Consider the following 19,672-nt stretch of genomic DNA (forward strand, 5'->3'; position numbering starts at 1 on the left):
TTATGGCAGATATATTTTCAAGGAGGAAAATGCTGATGGTATCTTGGTTATAAGCTTGCTGCTGAAATGATTTAGATAGTTTTTTTTCTTTCCATGCAGTATCAGAATAAGACTGTTCTTTGTGAGCAATGAATTATAGCTGACACTTCAAACCTATTTTCTCTGTATCTTCTACTTCAGAAAAATGAGAAAACATAAATATTTATTCTATATATATAAAAGAGACATAAGACTCTGATAAAAATGATTCATTACAGGATGGTGAATAATTGTTACTTAGGCCATTGTCAGAATAGCAAAGGGCAGAAAACATTTGTCATTTTTTATAATTGGGGGGTACCAAAGTTATTGGGAAACAAAACGGCAACAATTTTGTAATTCTCAAATGATGCCTGTTTTAACATAACAAAGCGAAAAAAATGCAGAGGAGAGTTATATACTTATCAACCAGTGACAAAGGGCACAACACATTAAAGAATGGAAATATAGAATACTAACTTGGGGACCCGGCGTTGCCCGGGTTATTAGAGAAAGTGGGTAATGGCGGTTCTGTATGCCAAGTTTGGTCTTTATTGGTCTTTGGATAATGGCAGCATTATTTTCAGGAAGTGAGTGAAGGTACTTGAAGTCCCATCATCCATGGGCCATCCTCCTATAAACAGCAGCAGGATATAGAGTGGGTCATGGAGGCTCTGTGTGCCAAGTTTGGTCTTTATCAGTCATTAGATGAGGGTGGCAGTGGTGTCAGTAAGTGAGTGAAGGTACTGCAAGTCCCATCATCCAAAGTCCATCCCCTTTCAAACTGCAGCAGGATGTAGAGTGGATCATGGGGGCTCTATGTGCCAAGTGTGGTCTTGATTGGTCATTAGAAGAGGGTTGCAGCAATCTTTGGAAAGGAGTGGAGGTACTTGAAGTCCCATCATCCATGGTCTGTCCTCCTCCAAATTGCACCAGGATGTAGAGTGGGTCATTGGAGCTCCATGTGCCAAGTGTAGTCTTGATTAGTCATTGGCGGGGGTCTCAGTGGTCTTAGGAAGTGAGCAAAGGTACTGCAAGTCCCATCATCCATCTCCAAAGTTTTCCAAACAACACCAGGACGTAACGTGGGTCATGAGAGGTCTATGTGCCAAGTTTGGTCTTGATCCGTCATTGGATGAGCTTTGCAGAGGTCTCAGAATGTGAGTGAAGGTACTGGAAGTCCCATCATCCATGGTCCAGCCTTCTCCAAAACTGCAGCAGGATGTAGAGTGGGCCATGGAGACTCAGTGTGCCAAGTTTGGTATTTATTGGTAATTGGATGAGGGTTGCAGTGGTCTGGAGAATTGAGCGATGGTACTGCAAGTCCCATAATCCATGCACGATCCACAGTCAAACCTCACCAGAGCATAAAGTGGGTCATGAGAGGTCTATGTGCCAAGTTTGGTGTTGTTCAATCATTGTTGAGGGTTGCAGCAGTCTCGGAAAGCGAGTAGAGGTACTTCAAGTCCCATCATCCATGGCATGCCCTACTCCAAACCGTATTAGGATGTAGAGTGGGTCATGGGGGCTCTGTGTGCCAAGTTTGGTTTTGTTTGGACATTAGATGAGGGTTGCAGTAGTCTTGGGAAGGGAGTGGAGGTACTTCAAGTCCCATCATCCATGGTCTGTCCTCCTCGAAAGTGCACCAGGATGTAGAGTGGGTCATGGGGACTCTGCTTGCCAAGTTTGGTCTTGATCAGTCATTGGCGAGGGTCGCAGTGATCTCAGGAAGTGAGTGAAATGATTGCAAGTCCCATCATCCATTGCCAAATTATTCCAAACCGCACCAGGATGTAGAGTGGGTCATGCAGGCTCTCAGTGTAAATTGTGGTCCTGTTCCATCATTGTTGGCAGTTGTAATGGTCTTAGGAAGGGAGTTTAGGTATTGTAAGTCCCATCGTCCATGGTGCATCCTCCTTCAAACTGCACCAGGATGTAGAGTGCGTCATGGAGACTCAGTGTGCCAAGTTTGGTATTTATCGGTAATTGGATGAGGGTTGCAGTGGTCTGAAGAATTGAGCAATGGTACTGCAAGTCCCATAATCCACGGTCCATCCCCGGCCAAACCACACCAGGACGTAAAGTGGGTCATGAGAGGTCTCTGTGCGAACTTTGGTCCTGATGAGTCATTGGATGAGGTTAGCAGCAGTCTCAGAATGTGAGTGGTGGTACTGCAAGTCCCATCATCCACGGTTCATCGTCCTCCAAACTGCAGTAGGATTTAGAGTGGGTCATGGGGGCTCTGTGTGCCTATTTCGGTCTGTATTGGGAGTGTTCTGACCCATCCCCCTTTGGCCTTTCCTTTCCTCTCTTTGTCATCTCGGAATGTTGGATTTGAGGCTGGCCAATCAGAGACCATATGCAAATTTCCTTCTGTCATGCCCCGTTTCTGCCATGAACCCTCTTCTCCACCAGGGGCTCCTATTGAAGCTGGCCAATCAGAGACCATATGCAAATAGCACCACTGCGGCAGCCAATCTGAATGTTGGAACTTTCAGGCTGGCCAATCAGAACGCTGCCACATACCCCTTCCGCCCTCTGTCCGCCCTCTGTCCTATACAAACAAACACTCTTCTTTATTATATACTAGCTTGGGGACCCGGCTCTGCCCGGGTTATGAGAGAAAGGAATTGTATATCAAGGTTGGTGTTTATCAGTTATTTATATGGCTCGCAGTGGTCTCAGGAAGTTAGTGAAGGTACTGTGAGTCCCATCATCTGTGGTCCATCGTCCTCCAAACGGCACCAGGATGTAGAGTCTCTCATGGGGGCTCTGTGTGCCAAGTTTGGTCTTGATTGGTCATTAGATGAGGGTTGCAGCAGTCTTGGGAAGTGAGTGGAGGTACTTGAAATCCCATCATCCATAGTCTGTTCTCCCCCAAACCTCACCAGAATGTTGAGTTGGCCATGGGGGTTCTGTGTGCCAAGTTTGGTCTTCATCAGTCATTGGATGAGGGTCTCAGTAGTTTCACTAAGTGAGTGAAGGAACTGCAAATCCCATCGTCCATGGTGCATCATCCTCCAAACCGCACCAGGATGTAGAGTGCATCATGGAGACCCGGTGTGCCAAGTTTGGTCCTTACCGGAAATTGGATGGTCTCAGGAATTGAGCGAAGATACTGCAAGTCCCATAATCCATGCTCGATCCACAGTCAAACCACACCATGGCGTAAAGTGGGTCATGAGAGGTCTATGTGCCAAGTTTGGTGTTGTTCAGTCATTGTTGAGGGTCGCAGCAGTCTCGGAAAGCGAGTAGAGGTACTTCAAGTCCCATCATCCATGGTATGCCCTACTCCAAACTGCAGTAGGATGTAGAGTGGGTTATAGGGGCTCTGTGTGCCAAGTTTGGTTTTGTTCGGACATTAGATGAGGGTTGCAGCAGTCTTGGGAAGAGAGTGGAGGTACTTAAAGTCCTATCATCCATGGTCTGTCGTCCTCGAAAGTACACCAGGATGTAGAGTGGGTCATGGGGACTCTGTGTGCCAAGTTTGGTCTTGATCAGTCATTGGCAAGGGTCTCAGTGGTCTCAGGAAGTGAGTGAAGTGACTGCAAGTCCCATCATCCATTGTCAAATTCTTCCAAACCGCACCAGGATGTAGAGTGGATTATGCGGGCTCTCTGTGTAAATTGTGGTCCTGATCCATCATTGTTGGCAGTTATAATGGTTTTAGGAAGGGAGTGCAGGTACTGCAAGTCCCATCGTCCATGGTGCATCCTCTTCCAAGCTGCACCAGGATGTAGAGTGGGTCATGGAGACTCAGTGTGCCAAGTTTGGTCTTTATCGGTAATTGGATGAGGGTTGCAGTGGTCTCAAGAATTGAGCAAAGGTACTGCAAGTCCCATAATCCATGGTCCATCCCCCGCCAAACCACACCAGGATGTAAAGTGGGTCATGAGAGGTCTATGTGCCAAGTTTGGTCCTGATCAGTCATTGGATGAGGTTAACAGCGGTCTCAGAATGTGAGTGATGGTACTGCAAGTCCCATCATCCATGGTTCATCCTCCTCCAAACTGAAGTAGGATGTCCAGTGGGTCATGGGAGCTCTGTGTGCCAAGTCTGGTCTGTATTGGTAATTGTCTGACCCAGCCCCCTCTGGCTTTTTCCTTTCCTCTCTTTGTCATCTCGGAATTTTGGAATTGAGGCTGGCCAATCAGAGACCATATGCAAATTTCCTTCTCATGTCCCCGTTTCTGTCATGAACTCTTTTCTCCACCAGGGGCTCCTCTTGAAGCTGGCCAATCATAGACCATATGCAAATAGCACCACAGCGGCAGCCAATCAGAACGCTGGCACATACTCCTCCCGCCACACTTTTGTCCTCCGCATACAAGTTTTGACTTTTATTATATACATAGATATAGATTAATAAATAATCTGTGTACCAGAAGAATATCTAGATATTGGCCATTCACTGAATTATTTATTATAATCAATAGATTTAGGTCAGTGTTCTGGCAACTGCCATGGAAGGACTATAATTCAGATGAAGCATCTACCCTGTATGCCTAATTCCTAACAACCCCAAGCAAACGAATCAGTACCGGGTGACATTGAAGAACTGAAAAAGAAAAACAAAACATTGCCAGTTAATCTCATATTTAACTAAGTAAAGTGGGAAAAGATTTCAGTAGATGCAAGTAAGCATTTTAACAGCTATGGCATACCACTAATGATTTTCATTTATTTTTCTTCATGGAAAAGTTTTTATATCCACTCCCACTCTTGTTTTATTTGGAAATTCCTGTATTTCTTCAGGGTTCAAGAAAGGATTTTGGATGGTATACAGCAGCACTCCTCTCTCCTGCCCTCCTGCTGCTTTTTGTTTTTTTAATATCTCTAAAGCTACTGCTATTGCTGTTTTAGTTAGCTTGCTCAGATTATTATAAATAGAATATTCTCTTACATCAGATTTGACTTTGTGGTGTATTTCTTGGTCTTCTCCTGATTATTATAATAATATGTATACCCCACATTTTCTTACCACAATGCTGTGTATAGCATGGCACATGTACTAGTGCATCTTGATTTGTGTACTTGGTTGATCTTTTTGCAGAAGTACCACTGTACTTTACTCAGGATGCACTGGTTGGGAAAGTATAAACGTTTACAGAAGTTGAATGGTATCCTGGTTCTCTTTCTGCCTGTTTTCAAAAGCCTTTTGTGTTTGGATCTCTGGTGGGAATGACAGATCCCTTTCCTGGGAAGCAGAAAGAAACAACACAGCTAAATTGTTTTGGCTCTCAGTTGCCTGTCTCTGCCCTTGCCTACCACAGACATGTTACTACAAACATCATGAGGGAATGGAGACCTTCATAAGGTTGTCCATGATGTGATCTTGGTTCTTTTAAACTCCCAAACATCCTGGAACCAAAAATGGACTAGCATTAGTAATGGACAGTAGTCATAAATATCAGAGATTGTTTGAATCTAACTGCCACTTAAATCTTTAGTATTTCATCACATTCCTGTAAAATAGCTGGATATACCAACGTTAAACCAATGGCAACTGGATACATTGACTTGGAGTATGTGGGAATGGATGTTCAACAACATTTGGAACTACTGAAATGCATGAGCCATGTTTTGGAACCCCCAGTCTAAAGAGCAACACTGAAGCTGTAAAGAGCTCACATATAGTAATGTGATGTATATGTATGTAATCTCTGGCAGTGACAAACAAATATACACTACCATCACCATCCACAGCAGTTGAGATCATAACCTTCACAGCATTCTGCCAGGTCTTATGTGATAATGGAAGGATACGGTTATTGACTGCCAACAGTCTTGATGGCTATATATTACCTCTGATAACAAAGGCAATAGACCTCTCAAAGTCAAATGTGGAAGAAAACGGGTGAGAGGATATTGATGTAGTCATACCGTTGTAGGCTTTTTAAGGCATTTGATTGCCCACTGTGGAACTAATTGTATGTGTGCATGAGTGTATATACGGATATATAACCTGATAGCCATATTACATAAATAAACAGATAGGCAGGTAATGGATTCTACATCTCCTGCACCAATCAGATTAACAACTGTTAATATTTTATAGAATTTAATTAGAAATACATAGGAGGATCAAAGTAAGTTTTGGGAAATGCTGGCATCTCCACAAGTACATGCACTATGTTTCTTATGGCAACTGGAATTATTCTCTAGCAGAGTGTGTGAATATTTCAGAAGAAAAATATATTAAGATAAACATCCACTGACACAGTTCACCAATTAATCAAGCAAGGACTGCTATACCAAGAGAAGTAATGAAGCTGAAATTAAAATATGATAAGCTACAGAAAAGCCAACAGAAGCGAATGCTGATAAGAACATTCCAAAATACAGTTTTTGGCATCATTTATATAACAGAGTAAAAAGATCATCCAATTGACACTAACAGTCTGCAAAGCAAAAGGAAACAGAAAGGCAGTATGTTGTTGTGTGTGTTCAAGTTGTTTCCAACTTGTGGCAATCCCAAGGTGACTGCATAATGTTTTTTTGGGTGGCAAGAATTGTTCAGAGGGAGTTGGCACTTTCCTTTCCTTGAGAATGAAAGCATGTGGCATAACCAAGTTCATCCAGTGGATTTTCCTGGCCAAATAGGTATTCAAACCTGATCTCCAGAGTTTGAGTCCAACACTCAAACCACCTCAGCCTGCCGGCTCTTACAGAAAGACAAAACATAAATGTGCTATTCCAAAGTAAATCTTCTGAAGGACAATGTACTCCAATTATATAAAAAAAATCAAGTGAACTCAGCAATGTTAACATATTAGAAACAGAAAGCAGGCTGAGAAAAACCAATGTCTCACAGGCAATGCGAAAGTATGGATGGTGGTCTATCATTTACAAGTCAGTCAAAGTAGTAGGCAAAGCATGACAGAATAACACAATTCTCCTCTAACCTGTTCCCTTACATTTGGAAATGATAGCAAGACCATGAGAATACAGATAAACAGCTCATCCAGTCAAGCATTCTGTTTTCCAGAATACGCATCCACAAACTTGTAGAAGCCTACAAACAAGACATGAAGGCAACAGCAATCCTGAGTCATTTTTCTCAATGAATTTGCAGTTCAGAATCAGTATTTTGAATAGCAACCACAGGCAGATCTAACTACCATGAAGCATCAAATTTATTTTTAAAGCTGTCGAAGTTATTTTTAAAGCTGTCAAATTGCTATCAACAATTCATAGAGAAGTACAGGCTATTATCTGTTCTGGCCATTAGTTTTATTACATGAACCCAAATTCATTATTAAGGAGGAAATAATGATTTCAATCTATATTCTCATAAACATAGAAATGTCTGTCCAGTCTTTGTGGGCTGTAACAAAAATAGTGCAAACCAAGCAGCAGATATCAATATGTTTTGGTTTGGGGGTGAAGTAACCTATTTTACTTAGGAAGGACATGGTCGTAGTAAGCTTCCGACCATTTGTCTAGCTTGCTGTCGACCTTCGTAGCCTGAAAGACAGTTGCATCTATCAAGTAGGAAATTTAGGTACCGCTTATGCGGGGAGGCTAATTTAACTAATTTATGATGCCATAAAAATGTCCAGCAGCAGACGAAAGAATGAGGAAGTACTCCATCAAGGACTCGGTGTTACAAGTGGACCATGAAGCGACAGCTCCCCCTGTGGCCGGAATTTGAGCATACACTCATGAAGCTGGTATGTTAAGATTGCCTCTGTATTTGTCTATATATGTTGTGTGTCTATGGCATTGAATGTTTGCCTTGTATATGTGTATTGTAATCCGCCCTGAGACCCTGCGGGGTGAGAAGGATGGAATATAAATACTGTAAATAAATAAATAAATATTACAAAAGTTACTATATTTATTTTTGGATAATCTCAGGGAATTTGACATATATCAATTAGAATAAAGAACTCAAAATTCTTAGCTTTTAACATTCTTAATTGTTTATATTCTAGTTGTTAGACAATAGATGCTTGTGTCACCTAAACAGAATGCATTATAAAATTCCATAAAATATGATTTCTAACCAATTTCTATTTGCCTTTAATTTCCTCCCAATACTAAGTTCATCAGAGTGTGACAATTAATTAACTTAATTAAGCTAACAATTACGCTCTTTCATAGGTCAATATGTAGAGCTCCTCAGATTAATAGCACAGCTTGTAAAGTTAATCTTCTTGTATAATGCAAATGACACTAAGTCATGTATTAAATACCTTCTTGAGTAACATAAGAAATGGGAGTAAGTATAATTTAAAGAAAGGCAAGGACTGTGAAAAGGTTAAATAAAGACAAATGCTATGGATTTGTGAAAATGTTTTAACTGAAGTAATTCATATTTAAACTAGCAGCATTCTAATTCAGCTACCTCAGCTTAAACATATATAATCATAAATTAACTTGCAAGTTAATTTATTGTTTTTCCTTGTTTTCTCATAAATTGTATCATAAAATGGTTGCTATAAAACAATTTGAAGTTGCTTCTAGTCATTTAAAGAACATGACAATATTATATAAGAGTTAAAAGAGAAACTGTTTTTTCCCCATAACTAACCTTTTAGGCAAAATGAGACCAATTTATAACCCATTACCAAAAGGCAGATGAGTGCATTAAAAGGTACAAGTGAAAAATCAGAAAATCTTTCTACTGAGGATGGCAGCTCATGGTAGCTCATCTTTAGTCCAATAGTCATGGCACAGTGATGCCAAGACAAGACAGCACGGTATTGACAAAACCAAGACAAAATAATGTGATATTGACAACATTGGCAATGCTGGTTAAGGGAAAGTTGCATTTTGAATTTATTTTATCATGCTAAAAATTTATCTATGTTCTAGCACTCAAATAAACTTCCCAAAGGGGTGAGAAAGAAATGTACATAAGAAACAACCAATTTTAATTTACAGAACAGGGGATATTTCTAATAAAAATTGTAAGTAACTTGGATTTCTAGTTATTTAAGTGGCCATATATTATGATCTCCTTATCCACGGGGGTGATGTTCCTGGAATTTGTGTGGATACACAAAATTGGGGATAAAAGCGAACCCTACTGAAATTAAAAGACTTCCAGCCTAAGAATACCATAATTATGTTGTATGACCTAGAAAATGTCCAGAAAGAACATATTTTGTTGGGCAACTGTGGATATGGGCCCTGCTGATACAGGGGTCATACTGTAATTGAGTGCCCTTGAGTTTTGTGTATTATGTGTTGCTGTTGTTGTTGTTTTTATTCATTCAGTTGCTTCCAACTCTTTGTGACCTCATGGACCAGCCTATGCCAGAGTTCCTGGTGGCCTGTCGCCACCCCCAGCTCCTTCAAGGTCAAGTCAGTCACTTCAAGGATACCATCCATCCATCTTATCCTTGGTCGGCCCCTCTTCCTTTTTCCTTCCATTTTCCCCAGCATCATTATCTTCTCCAAGCTTTCCTGTCTTTTCATTATGTGGCCAAAGTACTTCATCTTTGCCTCTAATATCCTTCCCTCCAGTGAGCAGCCGGGCATTAGTTCCTCAAGTATTGACTGGTTTGATCTTCTTGTGGTCCAAGACACTCTCAGAATTTTCCCTCAACACCACAGTTCAAAAGTGTCTATCTTCCTTTGCTCAGCCTTCTTTATGGTCCAGCTCTCAAATCCATAGGTTACTACAGGGATACCATTGCTTATTACATAATACCTTTGCTTATTATATACATCTCAAAGCAGATACAATAGTAGCTGAGAGAAAATCCCAGTTAGCAGAGCTGGACTGGATTCAACCTTGTGTTTGTGGTTATGCATAAAAGATTGTATCTCTGCCTTTCTGAACTATCATATGCAAAAGAAAAACTGTATTGGATATCCCTCCAGTCCTCATACCGGAAATGTGCAACAATAATGCAACGGGCATTGCGCTAATGCTATATGACTGGATGCAAGCTAGTGTTTAGTTTAATAATTCCAGCATAATTTGATATAAGTACACAATAGTTTTACTGATAAAGCACACAGATGATAACCAAGGCCTTCCTATCAAGTTTGTTAGTCGTTAATGTCTAAAAAAAAACAGGGCAGTGATCAATCTCTCAAATAATGCTTAAAGGCTTTTAGGAAATAGTAGCACACAAATATACTGGCAAAACAAAGGAAAAGGGCATAGAAGGCAGTGATGTCTTCAATAGTATCTGCAACTGTTCTCCAAAATGATGCATAGTAGTAAAATATGCACCACAACAAACATCTGGGCAATAACAAAGATAAGATCAGACAACCTAAGGCTATAATCCTATGAAAACGTATCGGGGAGTAAGTCTAGCTGAACTAAGCTGGGTTTACTTTTCAGCAAACATGCCTTCCATTGTGATATAATTCTTCTTTTCAATCTGTTCTATCAAATATATCTATCTGCAGCATCAAAACTAGGGTTGAAACATCTTTTAGGGAACATACTATGGCTGTTCCTGCTTAGATGTAACAGTATGTGGCTGCAGAAATAAATGAAACTTTGTAAGAAACATAAAAAGAGACAAATTTGCAGGATAAGAACTGTGTCACCTTTCCCCTCAAATATAAAAGTTTGTTATAATGTTAGATGCCATCTATAGCACTACAATCAAATAATATTTGCACTAATTTTAAAAAAAATAATGCAAGATGCAACTCCTTTCTAAAAACTAACATAATAGATTAAATGCCTCCCATGTAATATTTGCGGCCACAATCATATGCATGATTACATAAATCTAAAACTGAGTGTTCTCAATGGGTTGACAGATGTCACTCTATGTAGGATAGGGCTATAATCAGCTTTCAGAATCACCACCAACACCACAATCACAACAACCAGCATGAACATCAATAGTGTCCTTATATGTCATAGCATCATCTCACAGAAGGAATAAAAACAAAGCTAAGTTAACTTTTAAAGATGAAACTGCTTTCTTATTTTTTTATAAAAAAGCCAAGTGTATAACGCTGTTGTCTGCAGTGCTACAAGTAGGGAATGCCAATTAGATCAGCAACAGAGCCAGAAACCTGATGTAACATTTTTTCTTTCATTCTTGCTCATTTCCACATTCTAGTATGTGAAAGTTGCATGTAGAAGCCAAAATAACAACACCTGCTGATCAATATTATGCAGTGTAGCCATATTTTATGTCACTTGGCAGCTACGAAGAACTGCTTTTTTTGCATGTCAATTAATATTATAAAACCTATCAAAATCCAAAATAATGTTTTACTAATGCAACTGTAACATAACATGAAAAAGATTTCAGACTTTTTGGACAGAGTAGCAGTAATTTTCTAGGATATCAAACAACGATTAGAAATAGCAACCTTCCAATCCTTCACTATATGTTTATTAATGTATATATTTGCTATCCTGTATTGTAATGTATATATTGATTTTCCAGTTTGACTGCACCTCTTTGGTGTGGGAGGGGCCAAAGAAATGTGATTGAACTGAGCATGTTCAGACTCAAGATGCCATTTTATTATCAGTATGATTTTGGACTTCAATGTTAACAGTTTGCTTTAGACCTCAGTGGAGGTGGATGCAGTTTGCATCTGGACTTATGCAAGAACAGTTTATTATATGTTTGCTTTGAGAAGCAGTGAGTACGCTTATACACTTTGGGTTTTCATAAAATATATACTTAAAGACTATAGACTATTGGTTAAGAATGATGCCCTGTGTTCACAACACAGATAAAATACATCCAATCTATGAATGTGGCTGTATGCTAAATTAATACAAGAGTAAACAAGACAGGGAGCTCTGGTGTGGCTGGTTCATGAGGTCACGAAGAGTAAGAAGCGGCTGAACGAATAAACAACAACAAACAAGATGTGTTACTTTTTAAAGAAGAGTTTGTTTTTGGTCTCTGAGTGCATATTTTTAAACTAAGAGGTTCCAAGGGAGAGTATATGTTTTGGGCAACTGCAATTTCAATTTCAACTTCAAAGAAACATTTTAAAACTTTGCTAGTTAATGTATGTTTTTGTACAGTGGCATGTCTTTGTCCCTGGCAGTTCAAATACATGGTTTATCAGATTAACAGCTGATTTACCTGTGTGCCATTACATGAATATTTTGAACATCACTTTTTCAAAGGGTTGACTTCTAAAAAGTCATGTCTTTCCTTGACTAGTCTATTAGCCAGGTATTGCTCAAGCCTTTAATTCACTCTGTTTTGTGTGTGTGTGTGTGTGTGTGTTTAACCCAAACAAACTAACTTAGGCATAGTTAAGCAGGGGTGTATGGGTTCGTAAAGGCTTAAGTATGAGAGTGTGGAACTATGTAATGGTTATTCAATTATATCATGCAGAAAAAAACCAAAAACAAAAATAACCCAAACCCAACTATCATGGTACACTTGGTTCTTTCCTACACTGTGGCCTTTGAGAAAACAGATCTAGCTAATGATCTGTCATAAAGTACAAATAAAGAATCCAAACTATAACCGGGTTCTTTATTCAATATTTCAAAAGGAACAAATGCAACTAGGGAAACCACTAGGTAAGTCAATTTGACCTCCTGCACCACCATAAAGTCAAAGAACCATCCAAGTTGTTACTATGCATGAGATAGGCAAAGGCAAAGGTTTTCCCCTGACATTAACTCCAGTCGTGTCCGACTCAACTCCATTTGTAAGCCCAAGAGTCAGCGTTGTCCATAGACATCTCCAAGGTCATTTGGCCAGCATGACTGCATGAAGCGTCGTTACCTTTCTGCCAGAGCGGTACTTATTGATCTACTCACATTCGTATGTTTTCGAACTGTTAGGTTGGCAGAAGCTGGGGCTGACAGGGGAAGCTCACACCACTCCCCGGATTCGAACCTGTGACCATTCGATCAACAAGTTTAGAAGCTCAGTGGTTTAACCCACTGCGCCATCGGGGGCTCCATGCATGAGATAGAAAACCTCAAGGACCTCTCTCCCACAAGACAAAAAGAAAAAAGAAATAAAATGAAGCAAACATTTTGCTGTCCTTTCATGAAAGCGCAAATCAACTGCCCTACTCTGATTAAAGGCCAGGTCAACTTACTTACAGAGAAGCAAGCAAAAGTAAGTCATATCACAAGCCCATAAAATTGTAGGAATAAACTGCCATTCCTACTGCAAAGAAACTAGGACATCAAACCCAGAGTGAGGATAACAAAACCTACAACACCTGCTGAAAGGAGAGAGCAGTAAGTAACTGTAGTACAGTGGCTTCATTTTTAAGTGGAACTGTCCAATTCTAACGACAGCAAAAAGGGATCGAGGATGGAGAAGAAAGGTCAATTCCTACTGTTAGTTCTCTCCTAAGAAAAATTCTTTAGTGGAGGTGAGAATGCTTCTATGAAGAGTTTCTGGGATACAGAATTTAACTCTGCCAAGACGAGACTTCCTAAACAACATTACATGAGTGAATTTATGCTACTGCCGTTTTCAAATATGACATAATTGATTTTATAAATTAAAATATCTGAAAAAAATAAAAGAGAGAAAGAATAGAAAGAGTAACCACCAAAAGGGAATAATTTAAATACAGGAAAATGTGGCATATGAATTTGATTTAGATGGAATTAAATTTGTGGTGAGTCTGGTGTGACTTAGCTTCAATTCTTCAACTGAAAGAAATCAGTATCAACCAAAAAAAAAAAATCTGAAACGTAGTAATAGAATACACACAGAAGTTCCTACCTCTTTTAGATGTTTCTGTGCCACCGACACCAGCTGTTCAGAGCTACTTCTCGAGGTAGAGGGAACAACATTAGTTGGGACCTCTGAGGACACCTCAATTGACAGGTCGGAGTCCTGAGGGCAACAGAGACAAACAGACCCCTCAGTAGTGTGCTGAAGTGGTACTGCATAAGAAAATGTTTGCAAGGCAGTGTAGTCTGATAATGATACTGACTGACTCAAAAAGCCTCTATATTTCTTAAATGTGTTTTTAAACTTCTTCTGGCATTTAAACTGAAGTTTTTAGACTCTGAATATATTTGCTTTATTTATTTATTTGTTCAATTTATATTCTGCATTTCTTCTGGCATGAGTCCCACCATAAAGCACATGCAGCCCAAACTTCACTAAGAAATACTGATAAATTTAACGTTTTGTATCCATTAAAATAATTAGTACAAAATTTCAAAAAAGAATAGGAAAGCACACAACTGAAACATTACATATTACTTTATGAAATAAACCCTGCCTCACCGCATACTAGTATTTCTGTAAGAAATCTTAATTGGCCACCGAAATAAAACCTTAATAGCAACCTAAATTTTCACTTTGGGCTAATTTTACACTTCCAGTATGAATTTTGAGAAGCTACATGAAGAAACTAAATGTGTGAATATATGATGGTCACTTTACTATTATGCAAATAGTACTGTTTTAAAGGAGTTGGGAACTTTTGCAATTTATGGTTCCAAAGTTTTAACAGAAGATCTAGTTACCATTTAAACTGAATATTAAATGCCAGGTTATACTTTTTTGTATATATCAATTGACCCGAATAACTTTACGCAAAATCTGCAAGACAAGTACATTCCATTTGCAACAGGTCCTTCAGAAAGAAAATGAAATAAAATAAGAAAACACCAACCCCCATTAATTAAATGAAAAGGACAAAATGTAAATGTTATGGTTAAGATCAAATTCACCAGTTATGCAGCATATTATTGCAGAGTATCTCTACTGGAGTACAGGATCAAACAATATTGGAAATGATTGTGTAACCAACAGTGGAGACATGTAACCTTCAGTTGAGCAATAGTCATTTCAACTCTCAATTCACTATCATGGACCAAGCCTATGGAATTTCTGAGGCTGCATAACCAACTGAGCAATGTTTTCTAACTTCTGGGTTGCTACGAGATTTTCAGGCTGTATGGCCATGTTCCAGTAACATTCTCTCCTGACATTTTCACCTGCATCTATGGCAGGTAAAAAACTAACAGAAGCCCAGTGATTCCGGCCATGAAAGCCTTCGACAACACATTTTCCAGCTTCCTTTCGGGGTTTGCACAATTATACTAGCCTTGAGCAATTATACTAGCCTTGAGCAATCTTCAAGGAAGTGCAGCAGTTGCAGCATTAACAATTACATAATGGCTCGTGAAGCTGCAACAGTATTCTGGAGTATGTTTGGAAATGTTAGGTGACGGATGTAAGACAGATGTTTGTAACTTGGGGACTGCCTGCATATACATCGTTTTAGACAAACTTTTAATATTTTCTGGTTTTTATTGTATGTTGATTATACTTTAAATTATTTTTACTACTTTACATTTTGAATTGCTCCAACTGATTTTATTATAACCGATAACAGATAGGATGTCATTTTATTAAATAAGCAAACCAACATTTTTAAAATTAAAAATGTAATTAATTTGTTTTCAAATACGAGGGCTTAACAGCCACTATAAACTTGAAACTACTATTATATTCTTTATGTAGAACAATAAAAATGTAGTTCTGTGTTATACGAATTGCCTTATCCAAGCAAGTCCATGACAAAAGTGTCAGTTACATAGAAATGCCTCTTACTTATCTGATGTATTTAATATATAGTTGTTTTATTAAGCAAAATAAAATTCTGTCTCATTAAAATAGCTTTGAATATGGAATATAACACAACACAAAATAAGAGATTTAGTTAATTAACAAATAATTCATATATCACTACATTGGTCCACTGGACCACCTATACCAGCAGTTCTCTAGAGTGTTAGAAAACAGGTTTTCTCAGGCTTATGAGACATGCCAGGAATTAAATGACTGCTAGATTTTAAATGTTTCACTTTTGTCTTCTGAAGTTCAAGTTACCTTCCTTCACTTTATGTATGGCACCCATAGCAATTTCCAATGGCCTAGTTTCTAAGAGATTTGCAATCTGGAAAAGAGCTGGGCATATAAAACACAATTGCAGTACATGATGAGCATCTCTCATCTGGAATTAAAAAATCAAAAATACTCAAAAATTTACAATTATCCAAACTAACGTATAAAATTACCTTCAGACTATGTGTATAAGGTATATACGAAACATATATGAATTTTGTGTCTGACCTGGACCACTTCTACAAGCTATTTCATTAGGTACGTATCCAAAAAAATCCAAAATTCAAAACGCTTCTCATCTTAAGCATTATGGATAGGGGATATTCTCCCTTATCCATCAGGCCTTCTCTGTGATGGCCTCCCACATCTTCCCCAAATACATAAAAATGGCCCTTACCTCCTCTCCTTCAAAAAATAATTAAAAACCACTTGTCTCTAGCATATGGAGAGGAGGAGGATTAAAGAAAGGAGGTCATCTAATACACTTTCAAACAGATATTATCACTGCATTCTGGCCCTAGTGGGTTGGCCAGTGCTCTGGACATTACTGCAATTTGGTTATTTTAAATATTTTAATGAACCTCTGAGTTCTGTTAAGTGAGGCACATGTTTTTATAGTTAGATATAATTTTACTGTTGAACTGTTTGTATAATTTTAAGTTTTATGTTATAATTAGCTGTTTGACATAGGATTGGTTTGGGATTGGGTGGGACATTAATGCATTCATGTTTATACCTGTCTTGAGGCACTGAATGTTTGCCTCTGTGTTTTTTGTTTGTTGGAATCTGCCTCGAGTCCCCCCGGGGTGATAGGGTGGAATACAAATAAAGTATTGTATTGTTGAAGGCTTTCATGGCCGGAATCACTGGGTTGTTGTAATTTTTTAGGGCTGTATGGCCATGTTCCAGAAGCATTCTCTCCTGATGTTTTGCCTACATCTTGATATAGGCAAAACGTCAGGAGAGAATGCTTCTGGAACATGGCCATACAGCCCTAAAAAAATAAACAACCCAAAGTCATTATTATTATTATTATTATTATTATTATTATTGTTGTTATTATTTTACTGACACAAAAACACAGTATGTCACAGCAAATGAGATCTATATGCTGGATTTAGTATCACAAAATCACAAGTCGAACACTTCCCAAGCGTCTAGGACTGTGTGATGTATTTTCGAATGATGTGTGCAGATCCATGTAAAGTGGCCTTTTGCAGTTGACAGAATGGGATTTTGTCAATGTTTATTGTTTCCAAATGCTGGCTGAGATCTTTTGGCACGACATCATCATCATCATCATCTTCATTATCATCGAGCTATACAATATTTTTCTTGGGGGGGGGGACTTCTTATAATTTAATATATGTAGTTTACAAGTGGCCTACTGCATTATCTGACTTGATAAAAATGATATAAAAATGACGTTAAAAGGCTACATGTTGTAGATGCTAACAAAAACTTCTGTGCATGGAAACAGTATTTATAGGACTTGGAAGTTCCTCTTAATTTAAGGCATCACACACAAAAATTTTGTGCCATTATATTATATTGCTTATAAAATCTGAATAACCTAAAACTCAGCATCGGTGAAATACCTGACAAATTTTACAAATGTGCCAAATTTCAAACTAGCCCAATAAATTCAGAGAAAGTACAGTAAATAAAAAAAGATGCTTATTATAGACAAAGAATAAGTGAAAACTACTGATGTACTTTATTCAGGGTTGTTGAGGAAGGAAATCCTTCATGTTTTAATGAGGTTGCAAGCAGTTCAGTTCAAAAGTAATTTGGGTTTTCCTGCCCCATTAAAGACTATGGCAGCAAACTCTCCATCACAGCACATATGAAAACCGGGACATGAGAAGTTGAGCAAAAGCAGTGTTTGCAAGGTTATTAAGAAGGAAGAACAAACACGGTGTGAGAAGCTGCAGCAGTTTGCTTCTGCCTGGATCTACTATAGAATCAGCAAGATTCTGTCCTGTATCTTCCCCTCTCTGAATTAATAATGGAGTGAAAATTACTTTTGGACTTTGTGCAAAAGATGGAAGCCCAGGAGAAAGGAAAAGTAGTAGGAGAAAAAAGCTGAGACATTTAAAAAGCACCTAAAATGGGATGTCAGAAGATTAATTGGGACCATCCTTGCCAAATCAGGGCATTTGGAAGGTATGAAGGAGTAAGCGCTGGCAAAAATATGTTGAGTATATTGAATGTTCTTGTGGGTTTTTTCGGGCTATATGGCCATGTTCTAGAGGCATTTCTCCTGACATTTCGCCTGAATCTATAGCAAGCATCCTCAGAGGTGAGGTCTGCTGGAATTGGGGAAAAAGGGGTTTATATATCTGTGGAATGACTAGGGTGAGACAAAGGGCTTTTGTAAGTTGGGCTAGGTGTGAATCTTTCAACTGACCACCTTGATTAGCATACAATGGGCTGACTGTGCCTGGAGCAAACTCTTCTTGAAAGGTGATTAGATGTCCCTGCCTGTTTTTCTCTCTGCTGTTTTTGCAGTTGCAATTTTAGAATTTTTTAATACTGGTAGCCAGATTTTGTTCATTTTCATGGTTTCTTCCTTTCTGTTGAAATTGTCCACATGTTTGTGGATTTCAATGGCTTCTCTGTGTAGTCTGACATGGTGGTTGTGAGAGTGGTCCAGCATTTTTGTGTTCTCAAATAATATGTGTCCAGGTTGGTTCATCAGGTGCTCTGCTATGGCTGATTTCTCTGGTTGGAGTAGTCTGCAGTGCCTTTCATGTTCCTTGGTTCGTGTTTGGGCGCTGCATTTGGTGGTCCCTATGTAGACTTGTCCACAGCTGCATGGTATACGGTAGACTCCTGCAGAGGTGAGAGGATCCCTCTTGTCCTTTGCTGAACGTAGCATTTGTTGGATTTTCTTGGTGGGTTTGTAGATTGTTTGTATGTTGTGTTTCCTCATCAGCTTCCCTATGCGGTCAGTGGTTCCCTTGATGTATGACAGGAACACTTTTCCTCTGGGTGGATCTTCATCTTGACTCTCGTGGCTTGTTCTTGGTCTTGCAACTCTTCTGATGTCTGAGGTGGAATATCCATTGGCCTGTAGAGCCCAGTTGAGTTGGTTCAGTTCATCTTGGAGGAGGTGGGGTTCACAGATTCTTTTTGCATGGTCTGCCAAGGCTTTAATGGTGCTTCTTTTTTGACTTGGGTGATGGTTGGAGTTTTTATGTAGAGATCTATCTGTGTGTGTGGGTTTTCTGTAAACGGTGTGACCCAATTGTTGATCTGGTTTACGGATGATTCTATTATCCTAGTGTCTTCTAATATATTCTATGTGTAATGTGTATTCCTTTATTTAAACAATGTGTTCTTGCTAATTAGGGTGCATCTACGCTGTATAATTAATGCAATTTGACTATCATGACCCAATGTTATGAAATCATGGGATTTACATGGCCTTCAGCCTTCTCTGACAAAGAAGAACAGTGCCTCATCCAACTATAGTTCCCATGAATCCACAACTTTGAGCCATAACAGCTATAACTGCATTAATTCTGCACCCTGAGACTGCAAGGATTTAGGCCACAGTGATGGGGAAGAATGCAGCTCTCCTCCTAGCCTGTTGCCTCATCAGTTTCATACTTTTGCCAAATCAGAATTGCCCCACCAATAATTCTTTCTGCCAATAGATCTTTCATGGTGGCTGCTAAGGATCAAAGAAGGTTGAACTCCAGGTATGCTCAATTAGCTACAATTTACAATGTGAAACTGCATTATATTGTCAATGTCGATGCGGCCCCAATCAGTGGAATTTTTGGGCTGCTTTTTCAATATTGCTTATTGTGACCTATGTCTCTTGACTTTGGAAGGAACATTGTTTCCCT

The 19,672-nt window shown here is 39.0% G+C and overlaps 1 protein-coding gene across 6 annotated transcripts in view; it reads right to left on the reverse strand.

Annotated features, from left to right (window-relative positions):
* PHF14 (PHD finger protein 14) overlaps positions 1–19,672 on the reverse strand; it is a 147,705-nt gene that overhangs the window by 18,283 nt on the left and 109,750 nt on the right. For 4 of the 6 annotated variants that reach the window (XM_060782186.2, XM_060782185.2, XM_067470283.1 and 1 more), the window contains one exon: positions 13,674–13,787. The exons of the other annotated variants lie outside the window; for them this stretch is intronic. In XM_060782186.2, coding sequence (XP_060638169.2) covers positions 13,674–13,787 — 114 coding nt within the window. The remainder of the gene's footprint in view (positions 1–13,673; positions 13,788–19,672) is intronic. 6 annotated transcript variants of the gene reach the window in all.

This window comes from Anolis sagrei, chromosome 6 (genome assembly GCF_037176765.1).
Source record: "Anolis sagrei isolate rAnoSag1 chromosome 6, rAnoSag1.mat, whole genome shotgun sequence".
Lineage (NCBI taxonomy): Eukaryota > Metazoa > Chordata > Lepidosauria > Squamata > Dactyloidae > Anolis > Anolis sagrei.